Source organism: Mesocricetus auratus, unplaced genomic scaffold (genome assembly GCF_017639785.1).
Source record: "Mesocricetus auratus isolate SY011 unplaced genomic scaffold, BCM_Maur_2.0 Super-Scaffold_100013, whole genome shotgun sequence".
Taxonomy (NCBI): Eukaryota; Metazoa; Chordata; class Mammalia; order Rodentia; family Cricetidae; genus Mesocricetus; species Mesocricetus auratus.
The window spans coordinates 23,365,944-23,385,727 of record NW_024429196.1 but is presented as its reverse complement, the minus strand read 5'-3'; the positions used below and the strand labels follow the sequence as shown (position 1 = coordinate 23,385,727).

Below are 19,784 nucleotides of genomic sequence, written 5' to 3'. Positions count from 1 at the left end.
GCTTACATACACCTCTGTGACTCTGATCTGCCCTGGGGGCCACTGGCTTTATGTTCCCATCTTTCCATCTTCACTGCTCAGTCGCAGGACTGGCAGTCCTAAACTCCTGATGTTTCAGGAAGCCTAGGTCTGAGGGTTTTCTGTAAGCGCTCCACATATTGCATGCTGTGTTGCTGCACAGCGAACTCTGAAAGGAGAAGGTGGCAATCACAGCCTGCTCCCTCCACCTGCTCCACTCTGAAGTGTGAGCAGCAACTCCCTGTGCCCTCTTCCCTCTTTCCCTGTGACATGGGACATCTGAGTGCTATCTTCTGAAGCACGACTCCTCTGGGCTTAGTCGTTCAATAAATATTTTGTCTCCAGATGCTAAATCCGCAAGCGGTGCCATCTCTCTTCCCAAGGATAAAGAGAAAGAAACACCAATAAGCAGGAAAAACAAAAGCAAAAGAACACTAGATGGTCTGTTTACCGCACATCCTTAGAACAAGCTGCTAGTCTTCAGTTCTCAGATCTCCTTCTCCCTTAGATACCCTGACCGAAACATCTCACCATTTTGAGTCCTTCCAGAGCTTCCCAATTGTCAGCGATGAACCCACAGCAATGTGGTGATCGTCAGAGGTGACCTGGTTTTTCAAAGGCTCTTTTCTGTATTGTTTCTGCTTCTTACCCCTCAAACGTGCTTGGCATCCTTTGCCTGCCACGTTCTCTGCCTGCTGTGGAATAGGCAGTGCTGGCCATTCATCTACCCCAGCCTTCTGTGTGAGACCTTAGGTGCCGGGACATTTCCGCCCAAGCATATATGTACGTATATTTATGAATGCTGGCATCTCCTCACCATTTCCCTGTCCCCATGGTTGCATTGCTGGCTTCTTGCTATTGCTAAAAATACCTGTTGGGGTGGGGGTGGAGAGATGCCTCAGGGGTTAAGAGCACAGGCTGCTCTTCCAGAGGTCCTGAGTTTGGGTCCCAGCAACAGTATGGTGGCTCATAACCACCTGGAATGAGATCTGGTGCCCTCTTCTGGCCTGCAGGGACACATGTATACATAATGAAAAACAAATCTAAAAAAATAGCTGTTGAGTTTTAAAGAAACCCTAAATAACAAGGGGAATTTAAGGGTACAGAGTACAGTCTTATCATTAGATCGATCTCTCTCTGTCTCTCTCTGTCTCTGTCTCTTTCTGTCTCTCTCTGTCTCTGTCTCTCTGTCTCTCTCTGTCTGTCTCTCTGTCTCTCTCTGTCTCTCTCCTTGTTGGCTGACTAATGAGCTCTGGGTATGCCCCTTCCTCTAGTTTCCCAATGAAGCATGCTCTCATGCCCAAGTTTTACATGAGTCCTGGGGATCTGAACTCAGGACCTTGGGCTTACAAGGCAAGCATTTTGTCCACTGAGCCATCTCCCCAGCCAGAGTGAGGGCAGGAATTGCCTTTGTACTGAAACATCTCAGTGATAACTGTCTGCACAAGGTCAAGTGTGGCTGATACTTTTTATTGAATTTCTAAACTGTTTTATGACACCTACTCCATCCCTTCTACTTTTTATTTCATTTGTTGTTGTCTTCTCTTCAGTGTTTAGTAGTAGACTGTTTCGTTGTTTGTGGTGCTGAGTCTTGCCCATGCTACCATGGAGCCCTGGAAACCCAAAGCTTTTTAAAGCTGTTGAGTTGAACCCAGTAGCTAGACAGGAAAGTAGACTGTTGTTGGTGTGGATTTTTGACTCTGTTTTCTGATATTGTCTATGCTAAATTCTGCCAGTGAGGGCAATAGCTATGATGGCATTCTCACAGTGTTCATCTTGATATCTCTTGCAGGAGGGCCTCTGTAGGTTTGTGCACTGAACTTTCTAAAACACTTGATAAACCAGAGGGCTCAGAACAGCAGGACAGGAAGACATTGGTCACAGTGACCTTAATGAAGCTCAGGGGGAAAGAGCCTTCTGTCTGGCTGCTGTAAAAAGACAGTGTCACTGTACCCAGTGGCCTGTGTGTGACCTGAGCGTGGCCCAGACCACCTTGGTTTTTGACTTGCAGACTGTGATCACCTGGGTGTGCCAGCTGCTTTGCCGAACAAGAGAGCAATGACTGTACCATTCCCCTTGCCTGGTTCCCTGAGTATCATTGTCAGGGTACCATATGGTGGTTTTATGTCCCCTCTTTCTTCTTGGGACTATTGAGTTCTGGATTTCTCTTGAAACTGAAATCTCTTTCTCTGTCTCTGTCTCCCTCCCTCCCTCCCCCCCTCTCTCTCTTTGTGTGTGTGTGTGTGTGTCTGTGTGTGTGTCTGTGTGTCTGTATACACGTAGTTTCATATGGAATGAAGAGCAGAGAGCAGAGGGTAGCTTTGATATTTTGTTCCTCAGTCACTTATCAACCTTGCTTTTTGACACAGGGTTTCTGCTTGATATTCCAAGTAGGTTAGCCTGGCTGAATTGGCCTGTTTCTATTTCCCTGGTGATGGGAACTTGGGCTGCCATACCAGTTTTGTTGTTGTTGTTTTAATGTATATTCTGGGAATTTAACTCATAGCTTTAAGCTTGCAAAGTGCCTTACCAGTTGAGCTGGCTTCCTTGCCCCACACGCCTGAAATTTCTAGAAACCTAGGTTGATAATAGCTAGTTGATTTTTCACAGCCATTTTGTAGTGTCCTGAGTATGTTGTAAGCTACGCTCAAGTTTTTCCTGAAATACTTCCTACAACTGACAGCCTTTGAGTCCTGGCCTATTATTAGCAGGGCATCATAAAACTGTAAACTCAGAACTGCCCCAGCACACTCAGCCATCACAGGGATGCCAGGAGGCAAGGCCTGTAACGTGCTCCTTTTGAAAACTCAGGGACAAAGCAAAACATGTTTCTAATCATGACTCTAATCTCAGTTATGGAGAAACCTGCTGATACTTTCTTGAGAAGAAAGAACTTAGCCTTGTGCTTTTTGTACGGTTGCAAACGATCAAAAAAATCAGATAGGAGATTAGAAACAAACACATAGCTAATCACAAACACCCTCATGAATATCTGACATGTAATTGCTTGAAAGGTTTTCTTTCATTACAGTGTGCCAGATTTTCAGCAGCCTGGTCTGACCCAGACAGATTGTGTGACAGCATTGATTACCAGAATGCAAAAGTCAAAGGACAGTGGATCCTGCAGCTCGGAGTGTGGGCGCGCTCCTAGAAGGCCAAGGACGGTCGCAGTGGAGCGCTAGTCTCTTAAGTGTGCAAGGCCACAGATCCTAAGCAGCTGCTCAACACAGACTCCCCTCTGCTCTGTTTTTCTTCTTCTTCATCTTTTTATTTGACAGTTTGCTAACTGCTCTCTAAATAAATGTCACTGTATTCCATCTGCTTTGCCAAGAGGCCCAGGATCATACTACTCAGGTCCCAGCTGCCATGCATCTCCTGTGAACAGAGGGAGCAGCCTGGGACCTCCTCTTTCCTGCTCAGGCCACCTGGGTCTCTGTGGCTCTTGGAAAGTCCTGCCTCCTGTCAGGGCATGCATGCGGCTGAGCCTGTGTTTGAGTATCTAGTAGATAGGCTTTACCCTGGGATTGTGAAACCAAGAACCTTTGATGTGGTGCCTTCAGCGCAGAGAAAGTACAGGGCATTGGGGGCAGGACAGAGGAGGAAACAATGGTTTTGCCCAAAGCATCGTTTTGACCTTTCAGCCATGTGAAAGTGCAGAGAAGGGTTGGGGAGGGGACATTTGGTGAACTCAAGTCTCCAGTGTGAGGCTGAGTGGATGAAGCTGCCATGTAGGTATTAGTGCCAGGTCTATGTCATCTACAGGATTCCATACAGGAGTGGCTGCTATGTTCACATTTAAATATCCACAGTGAACCTGGGAACCAACTCAGAAGGTGCCTTTGGATGTCACGTGTTTGCACCAGCAAAGCTAGTTAATCCACTTTAGAGGTTTGCGTCTATTCTAAGAGCACCAGGCATCTTAATGACCTCCAAGTCTCCAGGTTGTGTTCTCATGTTCAAGGCACCCTGGGAACATCTACTACTCTTCAACAAAGGTACCAAAAAGGAAATAATATTCCCATAAAAGTGTTAGTCTTACCAAACTTTCCTAGGAAACATTACAAAGAAATGTTACAAGTTGCCAGGGTGAACCTGTCAACATTTCACTCTTCCTGCAGGGAGTAATGAGTGAGCCATGTGGCCTTGAACCTCTATCCTCAGGACACCTTGAATCTTATTATTAGTACAAGATCCATTGTCAAGGAAAGCTAGCGCCCTAGGAAACTTCATAGTGGCCATTAAACCTGTGGTATCACCAGTCATCTACACATTTGAATTCTTCCTCGGTAGCTTAGCAACTGGCGGGTTTCTGTGCATGTGGAATATTTGAGACCCTTTATTAAACAAGTTGCTGTGCACATGGCACTTCCCAGGCTAATTACATTAACATGTAACATGTAATGGGGGAATTGGTTGTGGTTTGGGGGGTCAAACCTAGGGCTTTGTGCATGTTAAGCTGCATCCCCTGCCAGGTATCAGTAGATTTGAAAACTCAGGCAATTCTAACACACAGTTGATCTTATGACCTATTGCTGTTTTACCATGGGAAGTAACCGAAAGGGGAAAGAAACTGACAATCAAATATTCCAACTTTTTGTGAGCCCATCAGACTTTTGAGTATCCCTAAGGCTTTATACATGTTGGAATAAATAGTTTGTTTTTTCATTGAGTTCTGTGGGCTAAATGCTGTGGTTGTTTTTTTTAAATATCTAATTGTATCTAATTTTATTTCTCCTTTGGATTAAAAGCAACCAGATCCTGGTGGGACATTCAGGAAACTATTTTACACATACATAAGCAAATCATTGAGTGTTTTTCTGTGGGTTCAGGACAATGTGAAGTTGATTACAGAAGGAGAAGTGGATCATTCTTGTATGAATGACTTCATAGTTCAGTAATCCCATATCTAATTGATGAACTTAACATGCAGAAGAGCTAGTGATGTGTGAGTTTGTAACAAGGCTCCTGGGTAGCAAAGACCGTTCTGAGAAATGTGGACTCTCAGAGTCAAGCTTTATAAGTCTCTTGTATTTCTCAATGCGCTTGGCCTCGCTATCGTTTTAGTCTCCTTGATTGGAAGCATTGGAAAGAGCCTTGAAGAATACCTTGTTGAGTAGGTAATTTCAAGATAAGAAAACTGAGACCTTGAGTAGTGACCTAGCTAGAGCGTGGGCTAATAGAGAGAGACTGAGCCCTTCATTGCCCCTCCCAGAGTATACCTACCAGCTTGGGCCCCAGTCTGCCTCATTGCATAAGAGAGCTAGCCGCTGTCTTCTCCTGGTGTGCCTATGTTGTACTGAGGATGTCTCGGATGCTCTTAAGAAACTATGATCAGGCCGGTGGTGGTGCACGCCTTTAATCCCAGCACTCGGGAGGTAGAGGCAGGCGGATCTCTGTGAGTTTGAGGCCTGATCATTTTATTTGAGGCCGGGTCTCACATAGCCCAGGCTGGCCTTGGACTCCCTATGTCGACAAGGATAACCTTGAACTTCTTATTTTCCTGATTCCACCCACTAAGTGCTGGGGTTACAGTCACCTGTCATCATGCCTGGTTTTATTAGAGTCTGGCTAAATCTGGAGCCTTGTTTGTACTCAGCAAGCACTCCACCAACTGAGCCACATTCCCAGATCTTCTTTATTTACTTCTAACAATTAAAAAAACCCTCATTTAATAATTGGAGAAAATTAAAACATTTTACTTAATCGTTAAACGGTAACTACTATGACAAAATTGACTTGTAAATTTAAGCAGTCCTGCGACTATGTTAGGTACCATAGGCCTCGCTCTTTAGCCTCCTATTGATTATGGCGCCATCTGCTGGCAGTAAAGAGAGGTGATTTTTTTTTTTAAGATTTGAATTCTGGACGTTCTCTAGAGTGGTTCACTTTTATTTGTTAAGACAACGCTATGATAATTACATATATATGCAAACACACAAAGTTGTTGGTAGATAGTGAGATAATAACAGCATATATTTCAGTGTTTGTTTATAATTGAGGAAAACAAGGTAGAAAGTTTAAGTCAAGTGCCTGGACTTCCTTCAGTTAGATGTATTAGGGCTGAGAATCAATCTAATTTCCTGCCTTTTTGTGCAGTTATACTGATTAGTATGTGACTCTTATTATTTAAATTGATTTTACTTTCTATTATGCATGTGGATGCTTTGCCTGCGTGTTATGTCTGTGTACCACTTGCTCGCCTAGGGCCCACTGAAGCCAAAAGAAGGCATCAAATCACCAGAAACCGGAAGTGCAGATGACTGTGAGCTACCATGTGGGTGCAGGGAATCTAACCCGGGTCCCCTGGAAGAGCGGACTAACTGCTGCACCATCTCTCCAGCCCCAGTATGTGATTCATGGTGTGCAGCTTTATGAATCTATTTCGGTTTGTTAGATGTTGGTGGCTTTGATGGAGAACTTGAAAAAAAAAACAGCTCTTTATAAGTCAATCTAAAAATCTAGCAACCTGTTGCCTCTTGAGTTCAGAAAGAGAAGAGAGATTTAATGCCCGAAGCTTCACTGCACACACTGAGAAAACAGGCTGGTTCTGCCCTTGGGAGATGTGCAAAAGTGGTCACGAATCAATTGTCTGAATTCTGTGTTCAGACCTACGACCTAGCTGAAGGGAAAGTGTAAGGGGAGAACTCCGCTCCAGCTTTAACATTTTCTGAGCTAGCTATTGCTGCTTGGATTTGTACCTTTCTAGACTTGTTTTCTCTGCATATAAAGAGCACACACCCAAATACGGTGTGGTATGAACCAGAACGGCACAGAAGTGAGCCCTTAGGAATTAGCAAACGGTTCCCCATAGAGATGAGTTTGCAAGGGTAACTCAGCAAGAAGGCATAGAGAAGGTGAGTGCTCTATGTCGCTGGAGGAAAGGTGTGCATAGCTGGGCGCGGTGCAGTATGGGAGAACTTCCCACCAGGTCATGGAGGTTTTAGTGCAGGACAGCAGCGAAAGATCGGTGAACACGTGCGGAACAAGCCACGGGTGCCTTTCAGTCAGGGTGGTGACTTGGACTTCATGCTGGGCAACAAGGAGCCAGTATCAGAGTTCAAGGTAGGGGGGAGTCTGGGTGACTCTCCAGTGAGTGCTAGAGCTTGTGTGAGAGAGCCGAGCCCGGCAAGCCAGGCAGAGGAGGTGGCTGTGGACCAGGAAGAAGAAGTCTACTGTGGAAGGCCATGTAAAGATAACATCAGAGAATCTGCCTAAGTGATAAAAATTGCAAATGCCAAGTTACAAAGTTAAGTTTGCTAATATCTGGTAAATATTTTGATAGCATCACTTTCTCTTCTGATCGGCAATTTCTCAGAGTTATAACTTGCATTGTGTAGGTTGTTAGCAGGAGGAAAAAATTGATATGGGAAAGCAGGAATTACAGGGATTTTCCCCTTGAAAATATAAGTGTTTGCTATACAAACAGGAATGCTTACCTAGAACTAAGTATTGCCAGAATGTTCTTCAATTCCATGTCAGAGTCATGCTTTTTGTGTATGAATAAAATTTAGAGATAAATAAAATAAAAACTAAGAGTGGTGGGTGCTGAAGTACTCTGGTCTTTGCCTTAGAGTAGGCAGCTTTGCAGGCGAGAGGACTTTCCCAGCATGCACTGCCGCATTAGAGGGTAGCAGAAGCTCAGTGCAGCTCCTTGTGGGGCTGCAATCCTTGCTGAGGAGAGATGATTTTTGTGGTGATTGGAATAAGAGTAGCCCCCATAGGCTCATATATTTGATTGATTAGTCACTAGGGAGTGGAGCTACTTGAAAGGATTACAAGGATTAGGAGGTGTGGCCTTGCTGGAGAAAAGAGAGTTGGCTGAGAGTTGGCTTTGAGGTCTCTCTCTCTCTCTCTCTCTCTCTCTCTCTCTCTCTCTCTCTCTCTCTCTCTGCCTGCCGACCAGAAGGTAGCTCTCAGCTACTACTGAAGCCTGCCTGTGTGCACCCATACTCCTCTCATGATGGCAATGGACTAAGCCTCTGAAACTATAAGTAAGCCCCAATTAAATGCTATCTTTTATGAGAGTTGCCGTAGTCACGGTGCCTCTTAATAGCAATGGAGCGCTAACCCAACCTTGCCTTTTCTAATGATGTGCTGTGTTCCCACTGCTTTTTACTGATTACATCGCTTCCATCTCTTACTCACATGGCTTGTGTACCTGAGTAGAAAGCAAGGGTGATACCAAGGAAATGGGTTTTTCTATGCTTTCCTTTCTCTAGAGTCTTCATAAGGGTTTTCCTATGCTTTCCTTTCTCTAAAGTCTTTATAAGGGTTTTCCTATGCGTTCCTTTCTCTAGAGTCTTTATAAGGGTTTTCCTATGCTTTCCTTTCTCTAGAGTCTTTATAAGGGTTTTCGTATGCTTTCCTTTCTCTAGAGTCTTCATAAGGGTTTTCCTATGCTTTCCTTTCTCTAGAGTCTTTATAAGGGTTTTCCTATGCTTTCCTTTCTCTAGAGTCTTTACAATTTGCTTCTACAATTTTCTTTTTTCTCGGGTCAATGGGTCATGATGGAATGGAGAAAAAACAAAAAACAACCAAACAGTACTGAACTCTCTCTCTCTCTCTCTCCTCCCTGTCTGTCTCGTGTGTGTGTGTGTGTGTGTGTGACATCCCTCATTTATCATGGAATTCAAAATTTATGGATTTTCTAACTGAAAGTAGGCTTGAGGGGAGATGTTGATATCAGCACATATGAGACTGTGTGCAAAGCATGGCCGTCCTTTGGTCCTGATGTTCCCTCCAGCTTCTTGGCGTTGGAATTGGGCCTGCGTGTACATTTGGCACTGGTTTTTTTTTCCTGAATTAATTTAAAAATGTTCTCTTGGCTTCTTCTGGGTTTTTGCTTGGCTTTTAGTTACAGTGTGGACAGACATCTGTTTCAGTACCCATATGCTGTTTTCCCATTCAACTTTTCTCTCTGTGTCCTGACCTACCACCCCCTTTGCATCTCTTCTGTCGATTGTCTGAGGTGACGGAGACAATAATGCAGCTGTATAACACATTTGCTCTCAGCACATAGGTAGGTCAACTAGTGCTTGCTTTGGGCTTGATGGATTAGTGGTGAAAAGTAAATGGAATTCTTTTTTAACACCTAAACTTGCTTCAGCTACACTATTGTCTTTAAATAAGGCACATTTCTTAGCACTTTTAACTCTTCAAACAACATTCCTCATGTGTGTAAGGTCCCATTGGCCATGCTTTGGAAAAGCTGAATGTTGACTTAATGTTGAGGGTTAGCTATACAAGTTGGAAGAACCACAGCCTCCACTTGGACTGCGATTGCATCTCCATATCTTTTCTCTGTGCACTTCGACTCTATTTTGATGGAGTAGATATGAGCTTGTGAGAAGTTGTTTGTGAACCCTGTACTCTTCTTTCTGATTTTGAACATGTCTTCTTTGTTTTTCTTTGACCCACTGAGATTTCATCAGTCAGAAGATTTTCAGCCAAGTGTCTGGAGAGCATTTATTAAGCTGAGGTGGTTCAACAAATCTCTGTGACCCTCAGAGTGGAGAGTGTATTGCTAATAATGAGACTGATACCTCAAATTTTGGTGTCATTATTTTATACAGATAACTCTGGCCTTATATTCTCTTAGACATATTTGCTATAACTTAGGGTCTTACTTTGCTTTCTGTTGCTGTGGTAACACCATGAACAAAGCAACTTGGAGAGGAAATTTGGCTCACATGTCGAATCCCAGTCCACTATGAAAGGAAGTCAGGGAAGGAACTCAAGACAGGATCCTGAAGGCAGACATGGAAGCAGAAGCTATGGAGGAATGCTGCACGCTGGCTTGCTTATCATGGCTCCCTCAGCCTGCTTTCTTGTACAATGCAGGTCCACCTGTCCAGGGTTAGTACTGCTCACAGTAGGCTGGTCCTTTCCATTTTGATCAGTAATCAAGAAAACGCTCCACAGACTTGCTTACAAGCCAATCTAATGGGGGCATTTTTTTAATTGATATTCCATCTTCCTAGATGATACCAGCTTGTATCACGTTGACAAAGCAAAACAACAACACAACAAAACCAAAACTTAACCAGCACACTTAGTTAATACAAAGTTATGTAAATAGCTTTAATATGGGTTTGATTGTAAGAATAAACTTAGATCAAATCCCAACAATGCTAATTATGAGTTACATCACCTTAAATACCTGACCTCCTAGATGTTTGCCTCTACCTTTAAAAGTGAGAAAAATAATTTCTACTCTGTAAAATTGTTAATATTAAATTCAATATTTAAAATCCCTAGGATGTTGTGGTATAAGTGAATGGTAGGTACCTACTTAGCATGCTGGAGACCTTGGGTTCAATTCTCAGCACCAACAAAAACCAATGCACATACATGACACACATTTGAAGCTCACCAAGTGGTGTAATAAGATAGTGCTTTGAGTAGGCTCAAAAGATGAAACTGGTTCATTGCTAAGTCTAGGTTTGTTATGTCCCAGGGGACCGAGGAACCCCAATTGACATGCTTAGGCTTTGTAAACGTAAAGTGGTAGAATCTGAAATCTATAGACTGAGAAGCTGGACCTCAATGTATGGTGACATTCTGGAATAGGAAATTAAGCAGATGGTTTGTGATCGCTTAGTAAAGACTGTAGTGGTTGCTAGGAGCAATCGTGGGTTTGCTAAGAACAAATCTTCCCAGACACCCCATTTCTCTTGCATGGAATATAGCATGCAGAGAAATGTCATTTGAGCCAAGTTTTGGATTGTTTCTTGAGTAAGTGGCAAACTATGGGCTCAAACTATGCTATACTGGAGTTTTCAATTAAATGGCAATCAAAGTCAGTTGATCAATGTCAGTTATCTTGGTGGGGAGTCCCGCGATTCCACAACTTTTCTGTTTAAAGTTTTAAGTAGGAATTTCAAAAGGAGTGTTGCTAGGTACATACCAAAAAAGCAAATGGCCCAAGCACTGGGAAGAGCAATAAATAGAACAGATGAGTGGGTCAACATTTAGAATACCATGATTGTCTAAAGAGCTGCATGGATTCTCAAAATACTTAATTCAACAGAGTTTAAGGGTAGAGATATTGCTCAGTGGTAAAACGATTGCCTACCATGCTCAATATACTGGGTTCAATCCCTAGAGGAGCACAAACTATGGCAACATCAAAGTGAAAGGTAAAAGCTTTAACTTCAAAAGACCAAGCCTGGGTAAGAAAGGAAACCTGATTTGGTAAAAATGCGAGTAAAAATGAGTAGACTTAATGGACTCTGAGCTTATTTTCATTCACTCACTCATTCATTCATCCATCCATTCATTCAGCAAATATCTATTAAATATATTCTGTGTCACACCCTTCTTTGGCACAAGGGAGACAGTGGTGACTGAAATCATTAAACTTCCCTACCTACATAGAACTTACCTTCTTATGTGTGAAATCTTACTCAGCTGATGAAAATAAGAACCTTATGCTACCATTATTTGCATATGCATAATGTCTAACTCCTGTTGAGTAACAGTTTCCCTATTACTTAATGCCCTGCTCTTTTTTTTGTTGAATTATTTATCTATTTATGTAACTTTTTATACACATTACTCTCAGTTCCCTTTCCCTCCCCTCCTCCACCAGACCCCCATTCCTCCCAACCCCCCCCATCCCACTCCATCTCCCTTCCAATGCCCTGGGTCATTACTTTTGCTTGAAAAACAGTCTGGTCAAATGAATTCCAGTAGAGTGGTAAGAGACATAGCAACTGTACTGGAAGATAGTTGATAGAAGATGGATCAACGACAACCAGAAAAAACTAGAATGAGACATTATGAACACCAGTCTTCAGGAAGACACTGTAGGTTTAATCTCTATTGCTCCCAAAAGTGGTGATTAATGACATGATTGCTAAATTTTGTGAATGTCAGAATCTCCGGGAGTCTGTATCCTATGTGCGCTCTCTGGGGGTGAGACATCCTCATTGTCTTGTCCACCACTAAATTCCTAATGCCAGTGACTGTGCCTGGCATGTGGTTGGCTGCCAGCGGATACCTTTTGAATGAATAAGGGAAAGAAGGGACTCCATTGTGGTTGGCATTTGTGGCACAGACCCTGCCCTTGCCTCAGAAATAGATGGATTTTTGTCTGGTGTCTTGTAAAGCTAACCTATAAATTTGAAACTGGCAAGTTTAGTCTGTCTTTATCATAAGGAATCTAGACGGGGAGTAAGTGATTAAAAGCAGATGTAGGAGACCAGAATGTTTTTTTTTTTACCACATTCTCACAGCTCCAAGTTAATTAAATCACTTTTCTTAAGAGATATTGAAGAGGCCATTTTAGGATTTATTTGAAATCACTCAAGTATGCTGATTTAAGCATTAGCTATCACAACTCAGCCCCACCACTTTCTTGAGATCTTTGCCATATTTCTGTCTCACACAGGACCTAGCTTTCTGTAACCTTAAATACAATTCTAAGTTTGGTATTTAATGCCCAATTGTTCGTGGTTTGCTCCATTGAGACAAGCTTTTTGAAGACAAAACCTTTTCCCCCCGGAATTTGTCACAGAAACCCAGTGAGGGACAATTTGCTCCATTGCTTGTCTCATTGAAACACTAGTCAAGAGGGAGAGTTCATAAAATAATATCTTCCCAGCCATTTTCATTTTGGTTTATCCCTACCATCTGTGGTTCCTCTCTGGAGTGCTCCAATGGATACAAAAATTAATTTCCTGTCAGCACTCAATTAAGACATAACAGTTTCTCTGTCCTACACACCCAAGTTATGCAGTTATGGCCTTTATTATAGCCTGTCTTTTGGGCTAGGCTAATGCTTTGTACACAGTTGAATCTTTGTGTACAGTGACAGAGTTATTAATAGTTGAATGACTGAATTTTGGGCCCAAACAGCCTTCTTGGTTCAACTTCCAAAGATTGCCAGGACCATAGGTGTCAATTTCTAAGACCAAGTGTGATAAGATTCAGCACATCAAAACATAAGAGTCCCAGGGACACTTACACTCCACATGAATAGCAATATCTGGAATATATTTATACGTTTTAAAGTGTGTGTTATTTTGTAGAGTTTGGAGGTAAATATGATTGCATTATTCTCTTTAGCAACCCTCCATGTGGTCCCAATCATCTTAATTTCCTATAAATCTAGGCCCCGACAGCCCAAACTAATGCAACAAAGTGAAAATATGTATGCTCTTGTGAAGGAAAAAAATGCACACAATACACACTTTGATCATATTCCCTCATTTATAGCTAATGATGACAATTCCACAAATATCTAAGATCTTGGCAGTCCCCATTTAAGCTCTGGTTGTTTCTTTGGTAGCATGATTTATTTGATGTAGTGGTATAATTCATTGCTGATACTATTTTGCTTCACTTGTACAGTGACTATTACTGTCAGATAAGTAGGCGCCTTGCATGGGAGGCCTGTGAAATATGAATTTAGTGTAATGATTTTAGCTCCCACAAACCACCACACTAACTATTAAGAGCTGTAGAAATAAAAGCAGAGCATTGCCACTCTTTGCTAATTTTTCCAGCTCTAATCAAAAGAACCCTCTTTTTCATTGCACCCTTTAGTTTTCTTTTTGCAGAGGAAGCCATCTGATACTTGGGGAAACAATCCTTCCATTTTCATAAACTGCATATGGAATGTTGTTTCTTGTTGTTTGGTGGCAATGACCTTTAAACATCACCCATCTCTTCATTAAGCAAATATTTATTAAACAGGTCTGTTACAGGCATGAGAGGGGAAACCAATGAGTCGTGCGAATCTGCTTTCAAGGGGCTCACAAGAGTCTGCATGTTCCATCTTGTCTTTAAACGGTTCATCAGGGTGTCAGCAAAAGGCTGGTGGTAAGAGCTAATTAGCTCATTGAGGAATGAAATGGTTCTTCCCTCATATGCATTAAATAAATATCGAGCTTGACATTCTGAGCAGAAACTGCTCTTTGTGGATAGCTCTAACAGCTAGAATGAATCTATTTCCTTCTTGGGCTGCCTTTATTGGAGACTTTGATGCTCTGTGTGGTCCTTAACCAGGAGCAATGGCATCTTCGTGAGAAATATAGATGCTAAGTCCCTACCCTGGACCCACTAGATCAAAATCTACCTTGTCACCAGATCCCCAGGGGACATATTTATGCACTGTTTGAAAGTTACTAATCTAATCCCATTGTCTCTCGTATCTTTTTTTGTATACACATTGTTGGGGGGGGTCTTAAAATATGGATTTCTGGGCTCTTCCCTGGTTTTGTATTATCCAGTCAGAGTCTGAGAATTTGCATTTGTGCCAAACTCCTAGAAGATTCAAGGGTTGCCTGTTGAGAATTTATTTTGATCATTCTTGGTCATGAGCTTATCCTTATAATTCACTAATGCCAGGGGATATCAGGAGAAAGCGGAAACAAGAAAGCTGACTACCCAGAGAGAGATGATTTGAACATGTATTGTTTTTGCAATTTGAGAAGACATTAGCTTTCCTCGTTAGTTCACTTGGGAAACGGAATTTGCTGGTGAGATTAATGTGAACTCCATTGAGGTGGTCAGGCTGGTTTTCCTTTGCCTATACTGGATTCATGAACATGACTGTGAAACTGTTCCCTGAGGTATACTGGCTGCCAGGAGGGATGGGCCCACAAGTGGATGGCTCTTTAGACTGGAATGCAGTCCCTGCATTCCAGACAGCAGAAAGAAGTTTTGTGCTATCTGTAGATATTTCAGGCGGACCAGGATGGGACAGGTATCCTGGAGCTCGGGAGCCACAAAATACTGAGTGTTACACAGCTCAGATGGAAAGGTATCCTGGAGCTAGGGAGCCAAGGACTACCACAGGCTGCAGTAAGGTTAGTAGCTTACATCCTTGCCTCAGGGAAAGGCTTCCCAGTGTATCAGCTGTCTGCCAGGGGAAGGTTTCCCCTGCAAAAGTGTTACAGCCCTGATGGCTCTGCTCTGTCTGCTTGCTCTGCTCTGCCCAGGGTCGCTTCTGCTCCACCATCTCTGCAAAAGAAGGTCGTCCCCCAAAGCTCATCAAAGGGGTTTATTGGGAGGGAAGAATCCAGGAGAGTGACTGCCCTCTGCCAGAGTGACAGAGGACAGCCAGATAGTGTGAACAGCCACAAGTTGAACAGACACAGGGTTTATATAGGGCTTCCGGGGTGGGGATTGGTCAGATTTCAGTGCTGAGCTCAGATTGGCTAGAGCTCCTGCTCCAGGATTGGTTAGTTTTCTGCACAGGGTTAGGGTCAGATTTGGCTCTGGTTTCAGGGCCAAAGTGAGTTTCTTTCTCTGGTCCTTTTTAGGCTTTTGGCTCCAATTTTTGGGCCATAGTGTATTTCTTTCACTGACTCTGATTCCAGGGACAAAGTGTGTTTCTTTGGCACTGGTTTCAGGGTCAGGGTACATTTCTTTAGTTCTGGTTGCAGGGCCAAAGTGTGTTTCTTTGGCTCTGCTCAGGGTGTGTTTCTTTGACTGGTCCCTTTTCCCTGCACTACCCAGGATGTTCAGTCATTTGACGTACAGCTCTGTGAGAAAATACAGTATTGAGAGATTTAATGCACGGCACACATGTTCAGCACCAGCATTCAATCCAGTGTTACTAGCTGTGGTCTTCTAAGGCCTTAGGAATGATGAAGAGAAGGGATTGAGGGAGTAATACGTTGAGAAATAAGTTTGGAACATGGGCTGGAGGGTCTTCAATGTCTTGTTAAGGAATTGGGATTCTGTCATGTCCCTTTTTTCCCTGCCATGACCCTTTTTCAAGTATAATTGCCCTTACCATTGTGTGTATGCTTTCTTTTTCACTTTTAGGATTAAGCATGAAAACATTGTTGCCCTGGAAGACATTTACGAAAGTCCGAATCACCTGTATTTGGTCATGCAGCTGTGAGTACCTTGTGTGATGAGTGCTGAGGGGTGTGAGCACCAGAACCTAACAAACGGATGCTGTGGGTCGCGTGAGGTGATGAGAAATGACAGTCTGTAGAGCACTGGAAAGCAAAGATCACCCCATGCAGGGCACACAGGCATCTTCAGACCCCAGCAGACCCATCCTGTGGCTGCTGAATCTCACAGTTGGGCTCCATGCTACTACACTTTGCCTCCATGACTGTCTCATGTGCCAGGGCCAAATGTTGCCTAAAGACACTCCCATGGGCCAAGTCTGAGGAACACTCTGCTGTCATCTCTAGGAGAGACTCCCACCCCATTTCATTCTCAGGGATGCTGGGGGAGGCAAGCAGATGGCAGCTGTGTACTCCATCCCTTCCCCTCTCTCTGTCTGGTGGATAGTAACATTCACTTGTGACTGAACTGGGGATTCATGACACACACACAAAAAGGAAGTGTTACTGGAGTCAGATGGTGACATTGCCACCTCCATTAGGTTGTCCCTGTAATCCACAGACACCTAAGATTTCCAAGGCAGGGAGGAAGTGAGAATATCAGCTAGAGATGACTTATAAACGTATTTTTTTAATTTAAGGTGAAATTATCTTTCTCACTGCATAAGTACTTTGGTTTAAGCATGTCATTGTCAGCATCATCCTGTTCTGTATTTGCTAGAATTAAATATTAGAAATCTCCCAGAATGTTAGGCCATCTCCATGACCTGTATAAGTAGATGCTGGGACATCACATTATTGAATCCTGTGACAGAGAGGATTGTTATTGAAGTGAATTTGATTATGTATTAATGAGGCTCAGATTTCTGCTTGCCAAATTTGTGCAGAAGAATTCGTAGGTAGGTTATGCTAATGGATGGTTTTTCATGTTTTCTCTTCCTACGGACATTTGTATAACGTTATCTCCTAGAGATTATTTTGATACAAAGGAATGCCCATCAGTTCATCTCTTTACTATTTCATTACTTTTAAAGTATTTTCATGGGTGATAGTATTTTGGATAAATAATTTGGAAATATCCCAGTTGGAAGCATGTCTGATTTTCTTTGACATAGACAGTTAAGTCAGTCTAAGCAGCTGTTTTATTGCCTAGTTTAGTGTGAACTGCCCAGTTACACAGGAATATTTCTTATTTCTCCTCTCTTTTGTTAGCTGTATAATTGCACATTTCTGTTTTTCTTTCCTAACCAATAATAACTCTCCCCAGATTTAGAGATAGTTGCTAAAAACTCTTCTGACTTGGTTTGTATAGTGTCTCTTCTTTGGAGATATAAATGAATCATTTTCAAATATTGATTGCCTAGTAGGAAGAATGTAACATTTGGAGGATGAGCAAAAGCCCCATAAAATGTCATCTGTGTATTGAACTGTATGGCTTTTTTTGTTGTTGTTGGTAGTGCAAAATGACCAGTACTACAGTAAAGCTCCAAGGTCTTTGCATTTATTTACTGCAGGTTTGTGTGTATAAAAATATACCACATATCACTTTAAGTACCACAGAGATGGAAATCTCAGCTGTGCCACTGACCAGCTAAGAGAATTGGGGCAAATGACCAGCCTCCCTGAGGACCGGTTTCTGTAAGAAGATGGCAATGTTTACTTTAGAGCTGGGGAATGTGTGGGAAATGATCATGAAGAACAGGTCCTCTGTATGTGTAGGTTTCTTTGTGGACATATGTATCATTTCATCAGGATGTCTCTGCCGATGCTCTTAGGATTTTAATGAGATGGAGTCCAAATAGGCCTCAGTTTTGCTTCTTTAAATGGCTTGGTCATGTGCTCACCAGAAGAAGTATATATAAAGAGGAATTGGCCCAAGGACAGTCAAGTGCCTTGAACAGAACCAATCTTAGACCAAAGCCTGGAGAGCCTGTGGTTGATACACACATATCCCAATCCCACTCTGTGCTTGTCAGTTGAGAAACATCTTCTCTTGGTGGCTGCTAGAGAGAGCTTCATTACCATGAACCACAATTATGGAGAATTCTTAGTATCTCAGGGAGGAATTAGGCAGGAACCAACTAACCTTTTGCAGTAGTGCTGGGTCGATTTGTTAGGTAAAGCCAGTGCAAAATCCTGATCTAAACGTGATGGATGGTTGAATTACCTAAAGAACAAAGCTATGTATCTGCATGGTTAAGCAGTTTAGAAGCATTGGATATGCCAAATACAACATGTTAACTTGTACCATTCATGTTTCTGTGGTTTTCTTTACTCTTTCAGGAGTCAATTTTGATGAAATGTAAGTCACACAGGATATATATCATTTAATTGAACTGGTTGTCTCAGGGATGAACATAACACCGTTTCTGGTCCTCCCAAAAAGATTCCTTGTATCCTTTTCAACCCCTTCTTCACTAACTCATGGTACAGTCAATGATTTAACTTCCACGAGAGATTTTTTTAATTGATTCTAAAATATAGAAACAGAGTAACATAGTATGCACTCATTTGTGCCTGGCTTAATTCACTGATAGGGGTAGCCTATCCTCAGTACCTTTCATAGCTATGTCAAAAATCAACTGCCTGAGCCAGCAAGATGGCTCAGCAGGTAAAGAGCTTGCTGCCAAGCCTGACAACCTGAGTTCAATCCTTGGGTTACACATGGTGGAAAGAGAGAAGCAACCTGACAAGTTGTTTTCTCAACTCTACAAGTGTGCTATGTATGGTACATGCAAAACACACACACACACACACACACACACACGATTGCTGTTTTAGTTAAAATATTGCTTGATGGTATTTTTGTACTCATTATTCTGTTCTATGTATCTGTCCTTGGATCAATACTGTACAATACCACAGCTCAAAAGTACATCTTAGAACTAGGTGCATTTTACTCCTATATTACATTCCAATGCCCTTTTATCATTTATTATTTTCTAAAATATCTTTGGCATTCTTAAAACAGATTGTTTATATAAATTTTTAGATCAGATTTTGAGACTTGTTTGTTGAAGTGTTGTTCGTAATTGCATGGAATCTAAGTAGAAATTTGAGAACAGTTGGTAACTTTGAACTTTAATTTATAAACACAACTTGTTTCTCTATTTAGGTCTTTTATTAAACTTAGTCTATATTTTACAGTTTTTAGCATGTGGGCCTTTAATGCCTTTGCTCGGTTTAATCTGAAATATTTCATTTTATTGATCCTGTTGTAACTGGATGTTATTTCATTTTTCTAGTTGCTTGATAGTGGGTTAAAATACAATGAACTTTTATAAGTGATTCCCGTGGTAGTTCAAGTAGTTGTTTTATGTTTTGTTTTGTGTTTTCTGTACCAACTCTTGTTAATTTCCAGAAGAATTCTATGTAGCAAAATTTTAATAATTTAGTTTTACTTACCATGGATACATAAGGTAATATTGTATGTCTTTGAAATGGCTCTTGTCATATGTGTTGGGAATTCATATATAACAGCTCTGATCTTTCCTCTCTTCTATGATCTAAATTAAATGTTTTTTAAAGTAATGACAAAAAAGAGAAGAAAAAGCAATGACAGAAACCCCTTGAGGTATCAGAATACAGTATTATTGGAAAGACTTTGGCTTGCTTTGGGAATTTTTTTTTTTTTTTTTTTGGTTTTTACGAGACAGGGTTTCTCTGTATTGTTTCGGAGGCTATCGGTCCAGCCCGGCCTCGAACTCACAGAGATCCGCCTGCCTCTGCCTCCCGAGTGCTGGGATTAAAGGCGTGCGCCACCACCGCCTGGCTGCTTTGGGATTTTGCAGGCTGCATGATTTGTCATTGTATTGGGTTTTACTTGCCAAGACCTGGTAGTACTTTACTCCTGAAGTTTGATGTATGTAAGCTTTGGGGTCTGGATCAGTCAAAAGTGGTTTTATTTATTTGGGTTTTGTTTGCTTGTTTGTATTTGCTTTCATTTTTGACTCACTT

General features: G+C 42.1%; 1 protein-coding gene across 3 annotated transcripts in view; it reads left to right on the top strand.

The window, feature by feature from the left end:
* Camk1d (calcium/calmodulin dependent protein kinase ID) overlaps nucleotides 1-19,784 on the top strand; it is a 414,097-nt gene that overhangs the window by 254,824 nt on the left and 139,489 nt on the right. For all 3 annotated transcript variants that reach the window (XM_040755520.1, XM_040755519.1, XM_040755522.1), the window contains exon 3: nucleotides 15,796-15,870. In XM_040755520.1, the coding sequence (XP_040611454.1) occupies nucleotides 15,796-15,870 (75 nt within the window). The remainder of the gene's footprint in view (nucleotides 1-15,795; nucleotides 15,871-19,784) is intronic.